At 36.2% G+C, this 24,888-nt stretch overlaps 1 protein-coding gene across 3 annotated transcripts in view; it reads left to right on the top strand.

The window, feature by feature from the left end:
* The first annotated feature begins 10,122 nt into the window (after positions 1-10,122).
* LOC106879651 (kinesin-like protein KIF2A) overlaps positions 10,123-24,888 on the top strand; it is a 66,186-nt gene continuing 51,420 nt past the window's right edge. For 2 of the 3 annotated variants that reach the window (XM_052971046.1, XM_052971045.1), the window contains exon 1: positions 10,123-10,771. In XM_052971046.1, the coding sequence (XP_052827006.1) occupies positions 10,717-10,771 (55 nt within the window). In that variant the 5' untranslated portion in view covers positions 10,123-10,716. The remainder of the gene's footprint in view (positions 10,772-24,888) is intronic. The other variant, XM_052971047.1, reaches the window with a different exon arrangement.

Here is a 24,888-nt window from a genome sequence, read left to right as displayed (position 1 = left end):
AGATGGGGGGGGGGGCTATCCCAGTATGTCCTTTGTATGTGTGGTTCAGTCTTTCTGTGTGAGGGTGGATTTGGTAGGCATGTGTCTTAGCCATATTCTGTGGGCAAATATTTCTGCAGAATCAGCAACTTTGTATGACAGCATTATACAACTCAGAAGTGGTGTCAAGACTGAGACACAAACATACAACATGCCTGCCGAATCCTCACACCCATATAAAATATTTGGTTGTAGTTTTTTTTTTTTTTCCATTCTAAGAGCATTCTTTAGTGGATAGCTGTTCTCATAGACAAATCCCTGTTCTTGTCATTCATCTCAAAGGAATAATTCCCAATGCCAATTCTGTACCTAATTGTATTTCCCAAGCTGGTAAACATTAACATATCAACATCCAAACTACAGCATCTTCCAGGCTGATTTAAGAGCTCATGAAATGTAGTGACATTCACTTGAGAGTTGTTCATTCTGCAAGTCCATATCTCAGCTGACCTGTGCAGGTGTGGAGATAGAAATGTCATAAAGTTGACATTTTACTATTGGTGAGACATCTGTGAGTGTTGATAAACTAGATTCAGATTACTTAATAGGATTTGTAAATATACATATTAGATTTAAACCAACCATATCTGGCCCCAAATATTTTACATATTTTATATTCAAACCTGTGCTGGATTTGGCACCTCGCACTTAAAATGCAATGTCAATCTAAAAGGTATACAATCACATTGAAATTTCAGAGATAGGAAATAATGCGTGATTAAATCAAACCAGTTTGAATAAGTGAGCAATATGTCTGACAGTAATCTGAATGCTAAATGGTTAATTCACCTATCTTGGACTTTGGTTTTGTCTAAGAAGGAGCAGATTAGTGCTTTACTACTTTGGTCCAGTGCATGTGTGATTACTATGAATGGTCAAGAAGAAAACTGGTGAGTTTAGTGACCATTTTTATGCAAACCAAAGTTCAGTGATTTGAGGGCTACAACACAGCATTTCAGACAAAAAAATCATTTTAAGGATTTACAGTAGTGAAGTCTTGAAAGAGCCATTGTTTGGTTCCATGAAGGAAAGGAGGATGTGCCCTGAAACGACTAATTTTAATACCAAGCTGTTTTATGTGGTCTAGGTCACAGCCCAGGATAGCAATTCGCAAAGTTTAAAAATCCAAGGTAAACTATTAACTTGGGGTGACTACTTAATTATATATTTATATATTGGGGTCATGAGATCTCCCCTTTTTACATCCATGTCAGTGCGGGTTGGATAAAGCTCAGAACCATGGAACCTTTTTACGTTTGTATGTCTTGTTGAATCCAATTTTATATATCAGTGGCATTGTGGAGATTTCATCTCTGACATGATTGTCTCCCTTCTACCCTGCAGCTTCTGATCCTTTGTTTTGGCATGCCAGACAAAATGCTTGCATTTGGTCAGTCGTTAGGCTGACTTTACCTTTCATCCTCTTGGGGTCATTACAATAAATAAGTCCGGGTAATCGACTAGCCTCGTTCTGCCGAATTTTGTGTTTTGTACCACTAGAAAGGATTGTTTTTATAGTTGGATGGTGAAACGTTCCTTTTTTTTGAGAGAGCCATGTGAAAAGTTGCATAGTATTTGCAATTTTAAACATTGGAATGGCATGTCATCAGACTTGCAACAGAGGTGTGCTCTTAAATTATATAAGCCTATGGTGCTTATATCAGTAGAAGGAACCTGTGGAAGAGGTAAACCCAGGAAGACCTGGGATGAGGTGGTGAAGCACAACCTTCAAACGTTGGGCCTCATGGAGGCGATGACAAGTGATCGAGACCTTTGGGGATATGCTGTGCTTGAGAAGACCCGACAAGCCAAGTGAGGCCGTAACCATGGCCTATGCCAGTGCAGCATAACTGGCCCATTTAAGAATACCCTTCAATCATTGGGCAATTAACTGCACTTGCGAAGATCTTTTGAGTTGAGTGAAGTCATTGCTGTAGCTGATGACAATACCGCCTGATTGGCAACTGTGCTGGTGGCATGTAAAAAGCACCATTTGAGCATGGTTGATGCCAGTGCCACCTGTCTGGTCCCATGCTGGTGGCACATAAAAAGCACCATTTGAGCATGATCGTTGCCAATGGCACATAAAAAGCACCATTTGAGCATGGTTGATGCCAGTGCCAGCTGACTGGTCCATGCCAGTGGCTCATAAAAAGCACCCACTACACTCTTAGAGTGGTTGGCATTAGTAAGGGTATCCATGGTGCGGTCTTCTAGCTTGCCAGCTCTCATTCAAACTTTCCAGCCCATGCCAGCATGGAAAGCAGACATTAAACGACGACGATGATGATCAAGAAGAAACAATAATTATAAAATGATAAAAATGGTGAAAGAGCAGACAGGACCTAGATAATTATCATCATTGATTAACATCCATTTTCCATGCTGGCATGGGTTGGACGGTTTGAGGTCTGGAAAGCTAGCAGCTGCACCAAGCTCCAATCTGATCTGATAAGGTTTCTACAGCTGGATGCCCTTCCTAACACCAACCACTCCAAGAGTAGTGGGTACTTTTTACGTGCCAAAGGTAGAATTAGAAGAAGACTAGCACATTGAATTTTCTGGTGTAATATCTGGATGTTCTACACTATTTCAATCATCCTTGAGTGTAGATAGCCTTGAATCCAGAATGAGTGCTACATTGGAATACTCTGATTTTCAACACTTTCAGGACCATTATATATATATATATATATATATACATAACCACATGGCCAATAATTTAGTAATAATCTTTCTAGAATAATTGAATCACTATCTGATCATTTGTGAGTGTGTGTGTGTGCCATACTCTGATAGGATACTTGTAATTCAAAGGGTATAATTATTTCTCTCTTCATAATGTCATACTGATTCTACCTTAGAGTTGCATAAAGGGTGCACATGTCTATGGAATACTCAGCCATTAACATATTAATTCAGGGGCAGGTAATTCAGTCAATCAAACAACTGAATCGTCATGATCAAATGATGGAGATCTTCTCTGCTAGAGCCATTTATGACAATAGAGGAGAAACAGTTGTCTTGGGAAAAAGGAAGACTGGACAGTCTGGTACTTATTCTTCTCATTGCAGTGAACTTAATTCTGAGAGACAGAAGAATCAAACCTAGAACATGACTGACTCAGACTTATTTTATATACCTGTGAAGGTGCATGGCTTAGTGGGTGAAGTATTCAGCTCACAATTGCAAGGTCATGAATTCGATTCCTGAGCAAGACTTTATTTATGACTAGCAGAAATACCCGTCATTGACTGGGTTCAGAAAGAGTCTTCAAAAATTATTCTATGATTTATGAAAGTTATTGCTTTGATATTAAATGTTTTGTAGCGGAATATCCGCAAGCTTTTAGTGCCAGATTTCAGCCCAAAAAGTTATAATATTTTGCTAATAATCTCTTCAGCTCTTTCTTTTTTCCTACGCTGAGATTACTTAGGTAATCGAAATCTAATTTTTTTCGGAGGCATTGTAGTAGGGTGAATTAATCTATAAGACAGGGGATTTAATTCATGTTAGCAAACTTACAGATTTCATTGATGCGAAAATTGGTAAAAGTTATGGTTGAAAAGCTATTTTTACCGCTACCTGGGGGTGCCTCAGGAAAAATAAGTTGACAAAAGCACAGCCATGGTTGTGACCAATGTCCTCCTAAAATTGGAGCAACATGCATGCTAATTTGTGGACATGCATAAAGTACATTCATATACACACACACATCCTGCCTTTTATAGATATAGATAAAGACACTTTATTTCACATTGCTGCAGTTCACTCAGCTAACAAAAACGAGATGAGTAGTACCTGTATTTCAAAGGTTGCTGTGTCATGCTGAATCTTTCTGAGATCCATGTTGAGGATATGCATGTTTGTAGAGTGCTTAACCACTTGCACATTTCACGAGCAGGATGTTCTGTTGATCAGATCAACAGGAATGCTTATCGTCATAGCTAATGGAGTCCCAGTTAGTAATAAAGTAAACTTAGGTGGAATTTAAGTGCAGAACACAAACAAGTTGAACAGATACCACAAAGTGTTGATTCAACACTTCAATGGATTGACTGCTATCTTTTTAGATGTACTATGTGACTAAATAAAGTTTATTGATACATTTCTCTTGGTTGTTGCTGAAACAGTGATAATGTTAAACAATTAATATGGATCGTTTGTTCTTTGATACTAACCTACCTGAGACTGGTCCTAGTTCAATGATACAAACTTCTTGAATTAACCTTTTTGTTGATATAATTCTGTTGAAATAGACTGGTTTTGTTCCAGTTAATCTGGAAAATTATGAAAAATTTAATAAAATAACTCTACTATAATTAAACTTGAAATGAAAATTGTATATTTCCAAATAAAGTTAGTTTACTAAACCTGTCATCGTTATTTTCAATTTAGTTATAATTCAATACACATATTCAAAGGGTTAAATTGGACAAGATTTATGCAGAGACAGTCATTCCCTTAAGCTATTTCGATTGGATAGATCAATATAAAGTAATGCAACATACAGATACACTGAGTGCTGGGTTATCTCCTGGCAACCATGAAACAATGGTGTGCATGCATTCACACAAAGGTATGTTAATATCTAAGCAAGAGTACATATATATATATATATATATGTGTGTGTGTGTGTGTGTATGTATGTGTATATATATATATATATATATGCACACACACACATTGTGTGTATGTGTAATTATAAAATGCATATATACTGGAGTATGATTCCTTTATGAGATAATAAAGGCTATTTCAATAAATATATTCATTGAATTTAAACAAGTAGGTTTACATTGGTATCTATCTATCTATATGTAGATGTGCTTGTATATTTATATATGTGTATGTGTGTGAGAAATAGGCTCCTTCATTGACTTAAATGTATATTGATCTTTAACACTTGGCTACAAACTTTGTTGGTGCAATGAGGTTAATTTAATCAACCCAGCATATAACTGGTAGTTTTTCTCCTTCCCAAACGGGAGAAAAATAGAATTGGTCATGAGAGTCTGTAAATTTAGAATGCAACTAAATACTGATTTATTAGCTGAAGGCCATGAATTTGCATGGAAGAGTATAACTAATTACACTGATCTATGTACTCGAGGGGTATTTATTTTATCAATTCCAGAAGGACGTAAGATAAAGTTGATTCCAATAGAATTTGCAAACTAGAATATAAAGGGATGTAATGAAATACTACAAATCATCTCGTCCATTGTTTTATATATATGTTATATATATTATCTGTGTCTCAGTCATTTTTTTTTCACAAGTTTTTATTATATCACTAGAGTAGGGTAGTGAGCTGGCAGAACCCTTAGCATACTGGACAAAAAAAGGCTAACAGTTTTGCCTTTATATTCTGAATTCAAATTCTGCTGGGGTTGACTTTGGTTGTCATTCTTTTAGGGTTGATAAAATAAATACCACTACCAGTCAAATACAGGGTGGGGTGGGGGTTCGATGTAATTGATTTCCCTACTGCCCCTGCGCCAAAATTTGAAACTATCATATACCAGTGTTACTTATCACATGCTGATTAACTTATCAGAAAATATAACTATCAACTAACCAACCAACCAACCAAATAATATTTATATCAGTTATTATTATGCAGAGAGTTCCTTTTATACTCATATTATTTCCTTATAAAATTCATTTATTTAGTAAAAGAATTTATAGTCTAAGAAAATGTTTATTGTCCCATGAATGGATGGCACTTGTGTGTATATCTGTTTGTATTATGACATTCGTTCTTTCGTTCCCCCTCGCTCACATTTCCTTGCCTTCTCTTCTTGTACACCTTGTCTCATATATATACATATATATATATATATATATATATATATATATATATATATACATATATAAATAGATAGATAGATATACACACATATATATATAAGTATGCATATATGTATATACACACACATATATATATATATATATATATACATATATATACATACACATATATATATATATATATATACAGCACCCACTACACTCTTGGAGTGGTTGGCGTTAGGAAGGGCCTCCAGCTGTAGAAACTCTGCCAGATCAGATTGGAGCCTGGTGTAGCCATCCGCTTCGCCAGTCCTCAGTCAAATCGTCCAACCCATGCTAGCATGGAAAGTGGACGTTAAATGGTGGTGATGATGATGATATATATATATATATATGAATAATAACAGATGATGGATAATTACCAGCTCATTACAGCCATTTCTTGCACATTTTTAAAATAGAAGAATGAGAACATTACTTCATTGCAAAAAGAAACATTTTATCAGATGAAACATATTTTCAAAAACAGAGCTGGGACGTCCCTGTTGTATTCTGTTGTTTTTGAAATTATGTTTCATCTGATGATTACGGTTTTTTTGCAATGAAGCAATATTCTCATTCTTCTATTAAAAGATGCGTAAGAAACGGCTGTAATGAACTGGTAATTATCCGTCGTCTGTTAGTATTCATTTGATTATAATACAACATAGGGATTTACGACAAGTCGGATACCCTGGAGTATACCAACAACGTACAATCAACGTAACGTGTGCTTTGAATCAGCCCCTGAGCGCTAAATACTCACAGGGTTTTGATATTTATCAACCGAAGGCAGTGACCACAGGTTTATCCAACCCTACTGGGTGCATATCTTTTGAAGTACCAGATTCTATCTAAATCCTTATATATATATATCTTATCATCAACATTTAACGTCTGTTTTCTATGCTGGCATCGGTTGGACAGCTTGATAGGAGCAGGCAAGGCTGGGGGCGACACTAAGTCCCATAGTCTGTTTTGGCTTGGTTTCTATAGCTGAATGCCCTTTCCTAACGCCAACCACTTTACAGAGTGTACTGGGTGCTCTTTACGTGATACTTTGCTTTAGGGTAACATATATCTTTGTGTGAATCCAGACACACTTGTTGGTTGGTGCGTATTAATGTTATGTTGATCAGAGACTAAAGCTCCTTGTTAATGAGAAACCAGCCTCATTGCTGGTAATCTTTTCAGCAGAACTAAATCAAAACTAATGCATCACTCATCAATTACATAGGTACTAATTTACACCCAAGTGGGCTGGGGCCATTAGAAGAGCTCAGCATGTTAATATTGGAAATAGCAATCCTTCAGTGTTGGATGCAAACCGCTAACCTCTCCGCCGTTTTGTAGTATTCTACCAAATGAAGGTAAATATTTATGTATTAGAAATTTAAGGAGAGCTCTATATAATAGCTGGAAGCGGCCTACACTCACCAGTGGTGTAACATGGATTTTGGGCGGTTATCCCCTTCTTGAACATAACATACCTTCCACGTACGTTTGCCCCATCACCAAGTGACAGTACTTTGTACATCCTTTGTTACGCTACTGACGCCTCGGCACCAATTTAATTCCATCCTTTATAAAATATATAGTTATATGTAGCTAATTAGAATTAACGGTATATTATTGTCATTATTATTTGTTTTATCAAACCCGAACATGTGAAATGCAAAGTTGTTCTCAGTAAGATTTGAATCTAAGAAGACCGTTAACTAAATACTGAAGGTCATTTAGTTTACTGTTATACCATCTTAGCTTAATCACAAATCGATATTGTTAACGATTTCAAGGACATCAGGTTCGCTATGAAAGAATAGCTTCGGGGTATCTATGAACCTGAGTTTAAAAATATTACTGCCTTTTGATCTATACGGCGTCGACAAAAAAGTACCAGTAACATAATGAAAACGATCGACAAAACTATACAGTTCCTCTCCAATAAGTTTGTATTGTACAACAATTTAACATTGTTTGACATTTCTATGACGGCATAGCGCCAGACTAAATACTTTACAATACTTCGTTTGGTTCTTTCTTCTCATGTTTTGTAATTAATCTACCGAATTTAACATCTTCGAGTAAAAAGGCGAAGAAAGGCTTGGCCTTTCACTTTGGAATCTATCAAGTAAGTTATGAAATCTGAGAGGAGAAAATTAGACATGTCAGGCCAAAATGAAAAAAGGATAAGGGCTTCAGTGAGGAAATATATTTATCCGTCCGTTAGTAGATGCGATTCTAGGCGATATAATAAAATAATTATTTAAAACAACTATTTGAATGAGTGACGAGCTGCGGCGTCTTGGTTGAACATGCGCATTGCTGGCAGCATTGTGGTGTCAAGTTCGTTACTAGGATGTTCTACCCCGGGAAAAAAATCAATAAAACTTTGTCTTGTCGTCTTTGTTTCAGCTTTGAGTTTATATAAAAACATAGAATAGATAGAGAGCTTGATTGCAGATTATCATGCACAGAAACAAAAGCGTTACTCTGTAACGCCAACAGAAATCTTTCTGCATTGTTTTAGGAAACTGCAGACGGGTAGAGTTCGCTTACATACAAGAGCGCGCGCACATATACACATACGTGTGTGTGTGATTATGAATGCATGTATACGTATGTATATCCAAATTTGTATATATACATGTGTGTGTGACTACATATCTAGGATACGTGTATACATGCATATATGTATTTATACATATATGCGTGTGTGTGTTTATATATATAAACTTATTTAGTTCTCAAGTCGGCCCTGATTGAGCAGACTTATGATCTAAAATAGTCCAACTGTGACCATCATATCTTGTTAGGATCACACTATCTAAAGTCTTTCCTTTTTTTTTTCGTCTGTAGGTTGTGATTTAAGTGAGGCGTGGTTGCTATTTCTAGCAAGGCGAGCGATTATGCGTGAGCTAAGTTGGTTGACGTCTCCTACTCTGTATTTTTCCTACCTTAACTCCTACCCTAATAGTAGTTAAAGGGAAGATCTGGGGTAAGTTAACATGTCACTGGCAGGAATGTGACAGGTGAATTCAAAATCGTACTCTTCAATAGATAACATTGCAAAAAGTAACATACATATATGAAACTTGAAGTCATGTGGAGTTGAGTCAAACTGTTATTAAAATATGTAACGCCTACCAAACGTGTTGAACGCTATTTTCTTTCATTTGTTCGCTCATGTATGTGTGTACGTTTGGAGAGAGAGAGAGAGAGAGAGAGGAGAAATTTGGAGTGAAGCTCCAGCTTCGAATTAATAAAAGGTGTGTATATATAACGAGTTACTGGGTATATTTATATTACATGCAAGCTGAATGGGATGGTTTGTGAATAGTAATTGTTCGTCAGTTTGAAAAGTTACAAAAACGAAGGAATATCAATGCAGTCGCTCGGTTCGCTAGAAATAGCAGCCACATTGTCCCCCCCCCCACACCATCATAGCGTCTTTAAAAAGGGAAGACATTTCCAGATACACTATAAGTACGAAATCTTTTAATGACAGTTCAATTAAAGCTGCTATAGAGACAAATAACGCCCAAAATGTATGATATTCTCGATCTTTCTCTCTCATCCCGAAATATAATTTTCTTTCCTTTTTTACCTGTGCACACCAACTTATACGCGGCCAGAGCAAGCAACCACAGCAAAATAAACATATACACACATAACTAAATAAATTAGAAACCACATTTGATGCTGAGGTAGTCATTGAGAAACTCCATATGAATGAGCAAATAAGACGGACCTTATACATGGTTGTCCGAGATGTGAGAAATAGCTGCTAAATCACACCCTAACAGTTCTTAATAAAGAGAGAGATGTAATTGACATTTAAAATCATGAAATGGTCATGGCTGTTAGAACCCCTTTGAACTTCTTAATAAGGGGATAAACAGCACATGAATGAATAAATGAAGGGAGCCTATACATGGTTGCCCGAAATCTGAAAGAACTGCCAAATCACACCCTGACAGTTTTTTTTTTTTGAAAAAAAGGACAGAACTGACAGTGTTGTCATAGACATAGAAAATTATGAGGAGATAGTCATGGCTGTTAGAACACCTTTGATCTGCTCAATCAGGGATGATCTGGAGCTAAACAACACACGAAAGACGAAAAAATCAAACTGAAATGGTAAGCAGCAATTAGTTGAGCAGGTGCGTTATTAGCCACGTGATGCCATGTTTGGTGTAGTTACTAAGCTGCAGTAAAGAGACGGCCGTACAAGCGGAAGTTGCGCAAGCGCATGACAAGTTTGAAATTTGCTAACGGCCGCCACTGCCGTTCCTCGAAGAAGGGGTCTGGATATCTTTGTTGATTTTATGGTCTGAGCCTAAACTACCAGGGGCGGAATAGGCGGTATTTAACTATTTGTGGATGGTCAAGATTTGGTGGGCCAATTTTGTTGGCGCAACAGCATATATGTTGCCTTTTCTTTCTTTTTTGTTTTAGTTAATTAATTACACACAAAGCTTTGGGTTGACATTTATTATTTAGCTTAGCCTCTGTCTGTCTCTCTATCGTCTCCTTCACTCAGTTCTCTAAGGAACGAGAATGAAAGCTGCCTTGACTGTTCTTCTGTCGTTAGTCTGACGCCTGCTGTAGTTTAAAGGCTTCCAATAGAACAAATGTGATACCTTTTTTTTTCTGCGAACAACTAAATAATACTACACTTCTCAGACACAACCATACACAGACACACACACATATACAGAGAAACAAACATTTATATTTATACATACACCATTTTTTAAAAACAACATTGTATTAAAACAACAGCAATTGCCAACGAAAAGGGTTATAAATTGAGAGAAAGAATCTCCTTACACTTCTACCATGGAATTCGGCCGCATCTGTGTCGGCCTGAACGTTGATATTCAACGAACTGATGGCAAGTATTTTCTCTTTCATTCAATTGATTGAATCCATCTTAACTCTTGTTTCTTTACTCTCTTGATCTCTTTTGTGTTAAATCCATTGCATTTTTTCTTCTTGACAGGAAAGGCCTCTAACATTCTAAATTTGATCGCATTACTTTTCCCCATTTAGACTGTGTCCCGCAATTTATTCATTTTTTTTCTTTTTGGTTCTGTATGCCATAGCTGGCAATAAGGTTGCTAGGATACACTCACCAACATTAAACTTGATCGCTTTTCTTATATAAAATCATGTTCTCTCCCAACACGAGAACATAAAACTTTCTTCTCAACTTTGGAAAGCTTTCTCTGTTCATAGTTTCTTTATTCCCCCCTCTTCCTCTCTCTCTATCGTTCTCCCCCCTTCATGTTGCATTCTTTGTTTTCTATTCCCCTCCTTCAACTGGACAATCTTGAAAAAAATTAACACTAATTAGAATCGGATCAATTATTAAAAATTTAACAGCATTACACTCACATAAACACGTTTTCAGATAAAGTTTATTTTCTACTAAAGTATTCATTGTTATGGGAAATTAAAAATGGATTTTAACAATGTTGACAGATTTGTTATATATATATAATATGTGTGTGTAATATAGTATTATAAATGTAGTTTCATAACAGTCAATTCACGTTACAGAACGGTTTCGTGTTGTAGAACCTTCCAAATGTGAAAAGATAAATTAACACACTTTTGTTTGTGTGTGCGTATATAATGAACTCTATTGTCTGTAGGTAACTTGATCTTGTTCGGGACCTTATGGAATCTCCCTAAATAACAGTCGACATATTTTGGTTCCCCACTAAATAGAATTGGGTTTCCGTTCCTCCTGTTTCTGGAGGGGAGAAAGCGATAATAATATAATACACAGCTGCTTAATTAAGTTTTCCCCCCAATCAGTCGGACTGACTAGATATCACACATGTGTTTCTTTCTCGCAGACATATTTACCCGATCCTGTTGGCGGGGAGATTAATTTGAGAGAGGAGAATTTTATATCCGTTATCTGGTTGTTAAGTCTGGGATATTATCATGGTTTTCATCTTCCTTTACCATACCAGTTAGTGTATGGTGTATGACATGTAGTGAGGATTTCAAGCCGGAAGTGTGTATCAACAGTGTCCCCCTAAAACCAGCAACACCTGTAGACATTGAGGCATTGATGTAGAATAACCCCCGATTGATCCCGAGTTGCTATGGCATTTACCTGGTCGTGCGCTCTCCTCGTCCCTTCACTATTCACCAAGAATAAGTCATATCAGAAAGAATAAAAAATCTTGATTGATTTTTTAAAAATCCACACAACGTATCTTATTGTGTGTGTATAGGTGTGCGTGCGTGTATATGTATGTATTAATACACACACACATACATATGTGAGCATGTACATATATGTATGTGTGATATATACATGTGTGTGTACATACACATATATATATATATATATATATATATATATATATATATATATGTATATTTATATATGTATGTGTGTATACAGGCATGTATAATATGTGTGAATGTACGTATATAAATATATATAATTCATTTCTGATTGTATAGTTATTTAAATCAGTCATTCAAACGTTATGTTTCATGACTCCACCCATCCCGTCCCCTCCCCACTATCAAACAGAGCTGTTTCACACTTAACAATAACTATATTTCCAGTCATGATGTCCACAGTAACCCCATTTCTAAATAAATATTCCTACATTACGTAATTAATTGTCTTTAATTATTATCTTAATTAGAATTTGAGTTATTTTTGTATACATTTCATTTATTTCTCGAATTGTTTACCTTTCTGGAAGCTAAAAGAAAGAAGAAAAAATACATATTTAAAAACCCCGATTTACTGCAGATAAATATATTTAATTTTTAATTAATTATTTATTTTGATTTCAGAGGATTAGTCTGAACGAGGGGATGTATATTGAAACAATATTACTAATCTTTGCAATATTAATAATTTACAATTGCGTATATTATTATTACTAATCTGTAACAGTTTTTACTGGTTACTTGCCCGTTTCATCCATCTCATGTTCTTTTTTCAAATTCACCAGCGAATTGTCATTGGTGAATTATTAATGGTTTTTGATTTTGAGGGTAGAGAGAGGAGTCAGTCCCCATACTATCGACACTAACCTACTACTAATTGCTACTTTATTTTATCGACAAGAATATAAGGCAAAGTTGACCTCGGTGGAATTTGAGACCCACCCAGGACGTTAAAAGCCGGAACAAATACCCTCAAGGTATTTTGTATCTGACGCTCTAACGGTTTTGTCAATTAAACCGCCAATTTTGATAATAATGTCTCTAGTTTAGACAAAAGGCTAGCAATTTTCAGAAGAGGGGCTAGTCGGTGCCATCGTCCCCAGTGCTTAGCTGGTATTTTTTTATTTTATCGACACTCAAAACTCAGAGTGTCGGAAGAATTGCCTCTATGATTTTCTCCGATGATACAACGAATAATATTAATAATAATTTTCAAATTTTGATACAGCAATTTTGAAGGAAAGGAGTCGCCCAGGGAGTCTAGTCGATACCATATCGACTCCAGTATATGACTGGCACTTTATTTTGTCGACTTCGAAAGGATGAACGGAAAGGTATTTGAACTGACGACCTAAAGAGTTGGCACAAAATACTACAAGGCATTTTTTCCTCGCTCCTTTGACGATTTTGCCAGTCCATCTACCTCTTCATAATGTTTTAAAAATTCTAATTTTGGCACAAAACCAGCTATTTTGAGGGGTGGGGTAAAGTCGATTACATCACCCCCCAGTATTTGCATGGTCCTTTATTTTATTGACTCCAGAGAGCTGAACTGCAAAATTGACCTCGGCGGGAGTTGAACATAGAATATTAAAAAGCCGGAACAAATTACCGCAAGGCATTTTCCCTCCTCGACGCTCTGGTGTTTCTGCGAATAAATAATAATAATAATAATAATAGAAGCGAAATAGCAGCCAAGTATTTAGAGAAAAGGTGTTTAGAGACTTAAAAGTTTGAATGTTATCTGTCAGTTGATTAAACTAATCTGTTTTTTCCTCTTTATATTTGCCCACCCGACTGCCACCCGTTTCTCATTTTATGCCAGAATCAACGGCAGTTTCCTTTTTCTTCTTCTCCTCCGCACCTAATAATAATTCATATTAGTCATTCCCCGACCAAACGTGGTTCTTGTAGTGGTTAGGTTCTTCTGATTTCATAAAACCCATCCCAACAACTTCCAAAAAGTCAAAATGCTAAATGGCGTTTGCTAATTAATATTCTATCTATTCTATAATGATAATGCAGTTATAAAGCTAAATAAAGTCGCTCGTTCTACTTTGTACTTACATTTGAAAATAACAAGATTGACCTTTTGTAACTGTTCTATCCTTTTAAACCTGTTTTTTCTTTCTTTTTCATGTATACTAAAAACGGTTTTACACTTTTGCGGTTGTAGCAGTTTCGGTTAACAAGTCTCGTTTAATGCCTATAATTTTGTTTTCGATATAAAATAATGATGATAATAATAATAATAATAATAAACCTTCGTAAATGTCTTTTGTATGAGTCATAATAATAATAATAATAATAATAATAATAGTAATAATGGTTTCAAATTTTGGCACGAGGCCAGCAATTGGGCAGGTGTAGTCGATTATATCGAACCCCACCCCCCGCCTAGTACTTGACTAGTACTTTTTTATCGACCCTGAAAGGATGGTCTCGCTGTGATTTGAACGTAGAATGGAAGAAATGCTACTAGATATTTCTTTCGACGCTCTAAGCGAGTAGGTAGAAACCTACTCGCTTCATTATTGTTATTATTAATAATGGTTTCGAATTTTGGCACAAAACCAGCAATTTAGAGGGAGGATTACATCGATCCGAGTGTCTAACTGGTACTAATTTTGTCGAACCTGAAAGGACAAGTCAACCTCGGCAGAATTTGAACTTAGAATGTAAACGCGAATGAAATGCTGCTGAGCATTTTGCCCTGCATGCTAACGATTCTGCCAGGTCACCACCTTAAGCTCAACAAATTACAAGGGTATGGGAGGTTGTCAATGCCACATTGACCTCAGTACTGCATATCATTTTGGTCTTCTGCTTTAAATTCTGACTATATGGGATGATATTGAGTATGCTAGATGAGTAGCATCTAGAGGTGGCTCAAAGGAGAGTGGAAACTGATTGCGCAAAAGTGTGCAGGATGGAATATGTGCATCTCTGCTTTTGTGTTACTATAATTGCAGCAGCTGATAGTGCTGTAGTTATAAAAGTGATGAAGGCATGGGTGTTGTGAAGATGGATTGAAAGAATATAGACTAAACTATATCCTTTTAGGACCTCATCTTTGCCAGGGTGGATGGTGTCTTCTTGAGCACATTGAATTACCAGTCATCTCAGTCTTGTGTGTGCATGTTCCTTTGTGTTCATTGGTTTGTAAGCAATGACTTCTACCAGTGTCATTGACTTGCAGTCCCACCACAAAAGAATAACCAGCCAGGCTTCCTAACATTTCTTAATATGTTGTATGATCTTTGAAAATAAAAGGCTCCTTAAGTGCTGCATAAAACATGTCTGGGCTGTTTGTAAGTGGGGAGATTATTACCTCCTTTGGAAACAAGTTTGGGTTGGAGACAGGACGAGCATACAGCTGTAGAAAATCTGTCTCGGTGAACTCTTTCTAACCCTTGCAAGCATGAAAAAGTAGGCATTAAAAGGATGATAATGATGGAAATCAGTTTTTTTTAATACCTCTTCTAAATTATGAATCAATAGAACATCAATCTCACTGAGGACAAGTTTGTTGTCTGTTTTCAAGAGTAGGTAAAATCAGTTCAATTCAAACACTTGGTACTTCCTTCCGTGTGTAGTTTTCAGCCTTTATACTATAAACTTGTTCATCTTAATACACACACTTTCCTCTCCTCCTGATCATAGTTTGCTTACAATGTCGTCACTCAAGCACGCTGGGCGAAATGCTTAGCGGTATTTTGTCTGTCTGAGTTCAAATTCCCCCGAGGTCGACTTTGCCTTTCATCCTTTTGGGGTTGATAAATTAAATACCAGTTGTGTACTGGGGTCGATCTAATCGACTGCCCCCCCCCCAAATTTCGGGCCTTGTGCCTAGAGTAGAAAAGAATATTACATCTTTGTTATTGCTGACAAGCTTAAGAGATACATCCTTTCTGATACCAATCTACCTGAGAACATCCTTGGTTCTACAATATAAACTTCCTGTTTTAAAGTGATATAAATTAAAAACCTTTTCCTCAGAACTCCATGTTAATTTATGTTCTAAACACCTACTTAATAATGACAATTGTTTTACGAAATTCTTCATTATTTTCAAAATTATTGAAACGGGCACAGTGTATTTCAACAAATATATGGTAACCAGGATTAATCCTGTTGTTTAGTTCTCTTAAACATTTTGTGCAAATAACTGTGTGATGGAATCTTTCCTCTTTTCTGTAAACTGGTCACTCATATTACAGATCTGCTTTAAACAAATTTCCTTTGTCTTTTCATCTTTGAATGAATCCCAGTGTTGCACATATAAAACAGACAAGTTTTCTTGTCATCTGCTGTGTGTGGAATCCATCCATCCCTCCATTTTCTTCAACTATTATTCCTGGGAGGATCCTAGGCAGGGAATCCTCAGACACTGCCTCCACAGGGTCCTATCAAAAGCAATTGTCATTACACTTTCCTGTTGGATTCCCAAGCATGACCATCTGTGACTATGGATATATTTGTGTGTATAAATCGCATATCAGTGTGTACCCCCTCTATATACCCAGGTTTTCACCAGCCACTGCACTACTTTTGGCCATTCTGCTTCTTTGGCAATACGCTGCCACTTATATTATGAACCCTGTACTTGCCATCTATCTCTCTCTTCCTTTATCCTACCATCTCATATTTTGATTCCCATTCCTTGTGAGTATGCCCTGGCACTATACCACCATCTCTCCTACACCCTTGCTGTTTCCCACTCTCTCTCTCTCACCAGGTAATCATGTACCTCCTCTACAGCAAGACACCTGTTTCTGCTTTTCTGTCTCTCTGTCATACTCAAACCTTTCATTTCTCATCATCTCGCACAAGATCACCTCCAATACTCCCTCTCCTCTCAGAGGATCTTTGTCTTGCAAGTTACTTGGTGACCCTGCTAATGTTTGGTGCCACACAATAAGCATGCAGTCCACACTGTAAAGTGGTTGGTGTTTCGAAGGACATCCAGTTGTAAAAACCATGCCAAAACTAAATTAGCCTGTGCTTGTGCCATGTAAAATGCACTAAGTCCACTCATCTGAGTGGTTGGTGTTAGGAAGGGCATCCAGCTGTAAAAACCATGCCAAAACAGACACAAAAGTCTAGTGCAGGCTCTAGCCTAGCCAGATATCCTGTCAAACTGTCCAACCCATGCCAGCATGGAAGGTGGACGTTAAACAACAACAATGATTTTATATATATATATATATATATATATATATATATATATATATATATATATATATATATATAGATGCATTATACATACATGCATATGTACACAAGCTTTATACAAAGAAATATTGGCATTCACAGAAAGAGTATATATTTGAATCTTAAGCACTGTGAGAAACAAACAACACAATATACGTATTAGTTGATCAAAAATGTTCCATTCTGTCTTTAGTATATCTGGGATTATATTATCCAGTGTCTTCCTATTTTTAAGACTGTTGGCTGTGATTTGAGGGAGATTACTAGATTAGGCCACCACACATATCTCCTTCTCTTATGTCTTCTGTTTGGTTGATGTGAGTCTTAAAATTGCTCTTCTATCTTTCCAAGATTTTTTTTGTAATAATCATTGTTATACAGACTCAGATATGGCTGTGTGGATAAGTTTGCTTTCCAACCATGTGGTTTTGAATTCAGTTTCACTGTGTGACACCTTCAACAAGTGTCTTCTTCTCTAACCCTGGGCTGACCAAAGTCTTGTGGGTAGATTTGGTTGATAGAAACTGAAAGAAGCACATCCTGTTCGTGTGTGTGTGCATTATGTCTCCCTGTCTTCACATTATGTGAAAGATGTAAATGAGCATTACCATCATACAAGGGTGTCCTTTGTTTACAATCTTCCATGAAAGATATATCTGACCAGGAGGGAATATTACCTTGCTTGGAAAAAGGTGAGGGATGACCAGACGACCTTCCTCTCACCAACCCTTACTTGTTTCCAAAAAAGGTGATATTTCCCTCTCACCAGACATGTCTCAGAAGATTGGGAACAAAAGATACCACTATGACAGTGATGCTTGTTTACAGCTACCACTTGCTGTGATGATGAGGAGGTAAAGACACTTGCCCAAGATGTCGCACAGTGAGACCGAACCCAAAACTATGTGGTTGAGAAATGAACTTTTGCTTTGGTCTGGGCGTAAGAATGATTAAGATGGTTGCATTGATGGTAGCTGTTTATTAAAGAAATATTGGAGATAAAGTTTGAACAGATTTGATATTTCATGCCAGTTATTGAAGGTTAATTAAAACAAGAAGAAAATGTTTTCTGTGATTTACAGTGGGAAATTATTTGCTCCATCTTATTGTGAGAACGGCATTTTAATAAAGGCATGTTTTGTACTTAAAGACCAGGCTCACTCTTATGTAGGGATCATAATCTAGGATCTAAAATATGTTAGACTGGTGAAGTCTGAAGCTGCTTCCTCTCTGCTGTAGTCCTCCTCAATCAAAAGGGATAGTAACCTAGTGAGCACTTTGGTTACTAAGTAATTTTGACAACTCTTTGCTTTCACCCACACTTTATTTACATACATTGAAGCAATGACAAAAAGGGGGTCTTCAGTATACCTGAAATGTGAAGGAAAAAGATGATGGATAATGAAACGAATAATCTCTGGTGAATTAAATGTAATGTAATAAATGATTACATATGTGTGTTTAGTTATAATCGTCTTGTGGCTTCACTAGTGCTGGTGCTACAAGAGAAATCAAGGAAGAAAGAAAATCACTCAGTACTTTCTGTAAAGTGATTAGTGTTAGGAAGAACATACAGCTGTAGAGGTGATGTCAAAGTAGACATTGGAGCATGATGCAGTGTTCTGACTTGTCAGATCCTGTGAAACCAGCTAATCCATGATAGCATGGAAGACAGGCGCTAAAAACTTCATGATGATGATGTGAGGAAGAGGCAAGCCCATCCATAAGTTTTATTTTTTTCTCACAGTTTAGGAAATAGATTAGGAATATGTAACACCCGAATTATAGTGAGGATACAAAATGGTTTGTTTTTATGAGTTAGTTATGATGTATGTATAAGTTATACTACAGCACAGCTGAATATTATATTGTTTGCTTGCAAGGTTCATTGTACCAGTTTGAATAGTTATGTTTAATATATTATTAGTACAGTTAGGAGTTTAAACATTATGGTTTATTGAATAATTTGTCAGTAAGCCAACTCCTGTGAGCCATTAATTAAACCAAAAATAAAAATAATGATAAAATAAAAAATAATTTTCCAGTCAGAAACTGTGTTGTTCAGCCTTAGATTAAGCAGCAACCCTCTTATGGCGTTTTTTTTCTTCTTTTTCTCTTTTCTTTTTTTTTTTGTTTTCCAACTTGTTTCCTGTCAAACTGCTTGAAGAGGAGTTAGAAATAGTATTTCTTGTTTTTTTTTATATATATTTTTATTTTTATTATTTAAAAAAAAAAATTCAGTTCCTGATAGATTGTATATACCCTCATGAATCAATAAATACTCGGTAGAGATTTTATCAACATTGCTTCTGTTTACTGTTTAGATTTTCTACATGAAAAGAACTTGGAGGAAATACTCATTGAAAAATAAGTATATATAAAAAAAAAAAAGATAAAAGTTGCAAATATTTCCGCTTGAAGTTCTTGAAGTTGACTTGTACAGACCTGTACAATTAATGCTACATAGTTTTTGTATGTTTATTACTGCAAGAGTCCTAATATACGTTGAGTAAGGCGTTCCTCTCAAACCTATATATCAACTTGATTGCAATATGGGGGTCAATGTTATTCGTGTAATTCTGTAACAGTTACAGGCATGGCTGTATGGTAAGAAGCTTGCTTTCCGATCACATGGTTCCAGGTTCAGTCCGACTGAGTGGTACCTTGGGTAGGTGTCTTCTTCTATAGCAGCCTTGAGCCGACCAAAGCCTTGTTAGTGGATTTGGTAGATGGAAAATGAATGAAGCCTGTTGTATTTATACATCTATGTGTGTTTTAGCATCTCTGTTTGTCCTCCACCACCACTTGACATCTGGTGTTGGTGTGTTTATGTCCCTATAACTTAGCTGTTTGACAAATGAGACCAATAGTATATGTACCAGGCTTTAAAAAAAAAAAAGAAGTACTGGGGTTATTTGTTTGACTAAAATTCTTCGAAGGGATGTCCCAGCATGGCCACAGTCTAATAACTGAAACAAAATAAAATAACATCCCCCATCTGAACAAAAAACTTTGTTCAAAATTTTCAACAGTGCATTAATGTTTTCATTCTGCTGTTATACCATAATTAGGCCAATTTGTTCCTAATCAGTGATTCATAATAACTGATTGGTTATCTGCCAACTGTCAATGCATGACTTACATAGAAACAATACATTTTTCTTTTGTAATATACACATTTGCAATCATTATTTTGATATCTGTCTGCTATTATTGAGGTGAATGTTACTTCCTTGCTACAGTCGAACCTTGATAAGGAACATTGTTTAGTATTTAACCCTTTAACACTCAGATTACTCTGTCAAATATAATGCTTATTTATTTACGTTGTTTCGAATTAATCATGCATTATTTCATAGCTGTGGGATTTTGACGATTTGATTGTTTACTTTTAGAAAGACATTGTAGGGTAGGTGTGAGAGGCCAGATCCGACCACTTGGAACATAAAACAGGTACAATATTTTGGCTGGATATGGCTGGTTTAAATGCTAAAGGGTTCATAAGCAGATACAGACATGTTTGTGTGGTTAAAAAGCTTGCTTCCCAATTATGTGGTCTTGGGTTCAGTCTCAGCATTATAGTCCTGAGCTGACAAAAGCCTTGTCAGTGGATGTGCTAGACAGAAACTGAAAGAAGCCCATAATATATGAATGTGTGTGTTGTGTTCTTGAGCAAAACACTTCATTTCACATTGCTCCAGTCCACTCAGCTGTAAATGACCATCCCTGCAATGAACTAGCTTTCTGGTCAGGAGGAATGTTGGCCTACATTGCTAGCCAGTGGGGTGGTATCATTTGATAGCTAAAACACTGTAAAGCGCATTGTAATCTGCAATATATAACATCTGATAGTCTGGTTGACCCTGTGATCACATGATTAAGGATCTAATTGTAAAATCATCATAAAAGAGATGTTCCTTACCCTTTACTAGGTACAATTTTGTTGGCTATACTCTTTGAAGATGTAAAGATGGGTGGCCACATGGTTTTATGCTTACAGCTGAAAATAATGATGTTTTCTGTCAATTAATGAGCCATAAACACAAGACCATGAGGTCTCCTGCTTTTTTTTCCTGTTCCTAGGCTACAGTTAAACAATTTGCACCCACTAAAGTGGCATTCATGGATTCAAAAGATTAGTCAAGAAGATATCAACCAAAGCTTTATCCTCAAAGTTTTCTCTTCATCACTTCGTTATTGTCTTTGTTAGTATGACAAAATTTAAGTCAAGATCTCCTTGGTGGTTATTCTTTGTAAATGGTTAACTTCTGACTGCTGTAGTAAAGCTGTAGAAGTTTGACATTTTCAATAATTAACACCTCTAATGCCAACTCACCTGAGACTGCACCTGGTTCTACTATACAAACTTCTTGGTTTAACCATTTAACATTTGGATTACTCTGTCACATATAGCGCTTATTTATTCCCATTGTTTTGAACTAATTGTGCATTATCTCATAACTTCAAAATTTCGATGATGAGACTGGATATTTTTAGATTTACATTGCAGGGTAGGTGTGAGAGGCTAGATCTTGACAGTTTGAACACAAAACAGGTAGAATTTTTAGGCCAGATATAGTTGGTTTAAATGCCAAAGGATTAAAATGATCTAAATTAAAACCTATCAAAATTTTATGTTAATTTATGTTCCAAACGACAAATTCATATTGACAAAGTGATGTTACTTAGATTCTTCATTGTTTCCAAAATTACTCCAGTTAAAGGTGGTATATTTCAGCAGAAATATAGGAAAGAAAGGGTTCGATATGTTCTGATCTTGACACATGTTGATACAGAATTTTCTAGAAGTACAGGAGAGTTGTGAGATCTTAAATGAAGAAGGGTTGCTCACTTGAACCATATCATTTGTGTTGCTGTTAACAATGTGAGAAACTAAGGCTTTATTTTATAAAGAGATGTATGAGTGGTTTGAGAAGTTTTCCCAACCACATGGTTTGGGAATCAATAATATTGTGTGGTGGTACTGTGGGCAAGTGTCTTTTTCTATAGCCAAGAGTCAACCAAAGCCTTGTGTGCGGATTGAGTAGATAGAAACAGAAAGAAGCTTATTGTATTTGTGTGTAGTTGTGTTAGTTTGTATTTCCTCCATTTTCATGCACATTCTCTGGTTTCAAACAATGGCCTTTCTCGCAAATTGTCATTTGGTTGCAATCCACCATGAAAGCATGTCCAGATTTCTTGACATGCTGTGTGCTCTTTGTTAACAAAAGGCTCATTTAAACATCGAACAAATGACACTGCTTGTATGACAGTGATGCTTGTTTACAATTAATGAGCCATGCACAGTTACATACACACGTGTATGTAATGGGTTTCTTTCAGTTTCTTCTTACCAAATCCACTCACAAAGCTTTGATCAGCCCATGGCTATAGCAGTAGACCCTTGCTCATGGTGCTGCACAGTAGGACTGAACCTGAATCCACATGATTATGAAACAAATTTCCTAACCACACTACCACACTTGCACCTCCTGTGTTTGTGACAATTTATAAATTGATGTGGACTAATGAAAATTATTTGGTAGCATTATGTTTGGGGATTTTCATAGAATTTTAAATTCAAATATAAATACCTTTTATACAGATGTGTGGCATTAAAAGGGTTATCTTCTGTGTCACACTTCAAGTCATTTTCTTCAGAACCATACCTTAGTAAATGTTAAAACAATGGTGATGAAATGTCACTTTCATCATCATCATCATCATTTTGATATTTGTGTTGAATTAAAAGTTTTACGATATTTTGGTAACTTGTTTGCTTTATTCACGAAGTTAAAACAAAAGCAGCCCAGCATTCAGATTCCATCATCATTCCAACCAGATGCAGAGCATCACCTTGTATTTGAAATGCCCAAGTTTGGCGACAGGTTTCAGAAACTGACTCTTGCTCAACCACTGCTTATTCAGGTTTGGATTGTGACAAAACATCTCCCTTAGATGATTATTTATTCCAATCCACTTCCTGCTCTCGTGATGCTTCATCAATCAAGAGGAAGTAGAAGCTACAGTGAAGGAGTTCTTCACCTTAAAGGACAAGAACTGGTATCAACATGGGATCAAAGAACTGGCAGAAAGGTGGCTTCAGACTCTGCAACACAATGGCTTCTATACTTTGAATGTGAGGCTGCTTTTGTGTTAATTTATTACCAAAATAAATTACCAAAATCTTGCTAAACTTTTGACTCAACATAATACTTTTAACATTTTTGCTTGCATTGGTTAAATGAGAATATGTGGGGTAGAGTTCTCTGCTGTCAGATGCCTTTCTTGTCATCAACCCCTACTTGTTTGCAAGAGAGGTGATAAACATCTGGTTTATAGAACTGGAAACGACTTGGGACATGTTTTGTATTGAGTACTGGAAGCAACCACCACCATCAGGAAGCAAGAGAAACACACACACACACACACATGATAAGCTTCTTTCAGTTTTCATTTACCAAATGGACTAACAAGGTTCTCGGTGGCTTCATGCTTAGAAGATACTTGCTCAAATTGCCATGTAGTGGGGCTGAACCCAAAGCCACATGGTTTGAAAGTAAATTTCTCATCCACGCAACTACACCTTTCTCTGCAACTACAAAACTTCAGAATGGACATTAACTGACCCCTATTTAGGAAATCTTAAGTAGCATTTCCTCTTTTCTTCACACAAACTCATAAAAACTGAATGCTTCATTTACATATTTCTCAATATTTTGTCCTTAAGATGGCAAGTTGGCACAATTGTTAGGGCACCAGGCAAAATGCTTAGTGGCATTTCATTCATCGGTGTAGTCTGAGTTCAAATTCTGCAAAGGCTGACTTTGCCTTTCATCTTTTCAAGTTCAGTAAAATGTTTCAGTTGAGTACTGGGATCAGTGTAATCACCTCCTCTCAAAATTGCTGGCCTTGTGCCAAAATTTGAACCCAACTTTTTTGTCCTGAATTTTTGTGTATTTTTGGGAGAGTCATTTATGCCAATAGTAAACACATGCACTGGTTTGATTTTACTTCTATTATTGGTCAATTAGTTAACTATTTATTGAATTAACTAATCAAGTGTTTGATTAATTGTTCAGTCAGTCAGTCAGCTAGATTTGTCTGAATGACTTTGTTGCTATTTGTGACCTCCTCAATGACATCCCCTCTCTTCCCCAGGTCTCTCTCTGTTTCTTTGTCCTTAATTTCTTAATTTTCAACATAAGAATTTCACTTTTCTTCATTATTAAGTCCATTTGGCAGTTTTTCACAAATATGACCAGTTTCCATGAAAGTAATTAGTAATTTTCTGAACTAAAATGCTATTATTTTTCACTTCCTTTTATTAATTATATAGTACCATGCTAAACCTGAAATAATGGTCACCTGATTTGATAATTTCTGTTGTGTTTTTTTCTTGTAAATTCATAATTTCCATTCTGTATTAAAAAAATAAATAAATAGAAAACAAAACTGGACATCAAATATGTGACCAGTTATGTAACCAAATATATAGATTTACATCTTTTTGTTTTGTTTTGTATTCTCATAAGATTTAAAAAGACAGAAGGAAAAAAAGACAAATAGATTGTGACTCATCCATGCGAG

The sequence above is a fragment of the Octopus bimaculoides genome, chromosome 10 (genome assembly GCF_001194135.2).
Source record: "Octopus bimaculoides isolate UCB-OBI-ISO-001 chromosome 10, ASM119413v2, whole genome shotgun sequence".
Taxonomy (NCBI): domain Eukaryota; kingdom Metazoa; phylum Mollusca; class Cephalopoda; order Octopoda; family Octopodidae; genus Octopus; species Octopus bimaculoides.
This window is presented reverse-complemented; position numbering and strand designations above follow the sequence as displayed.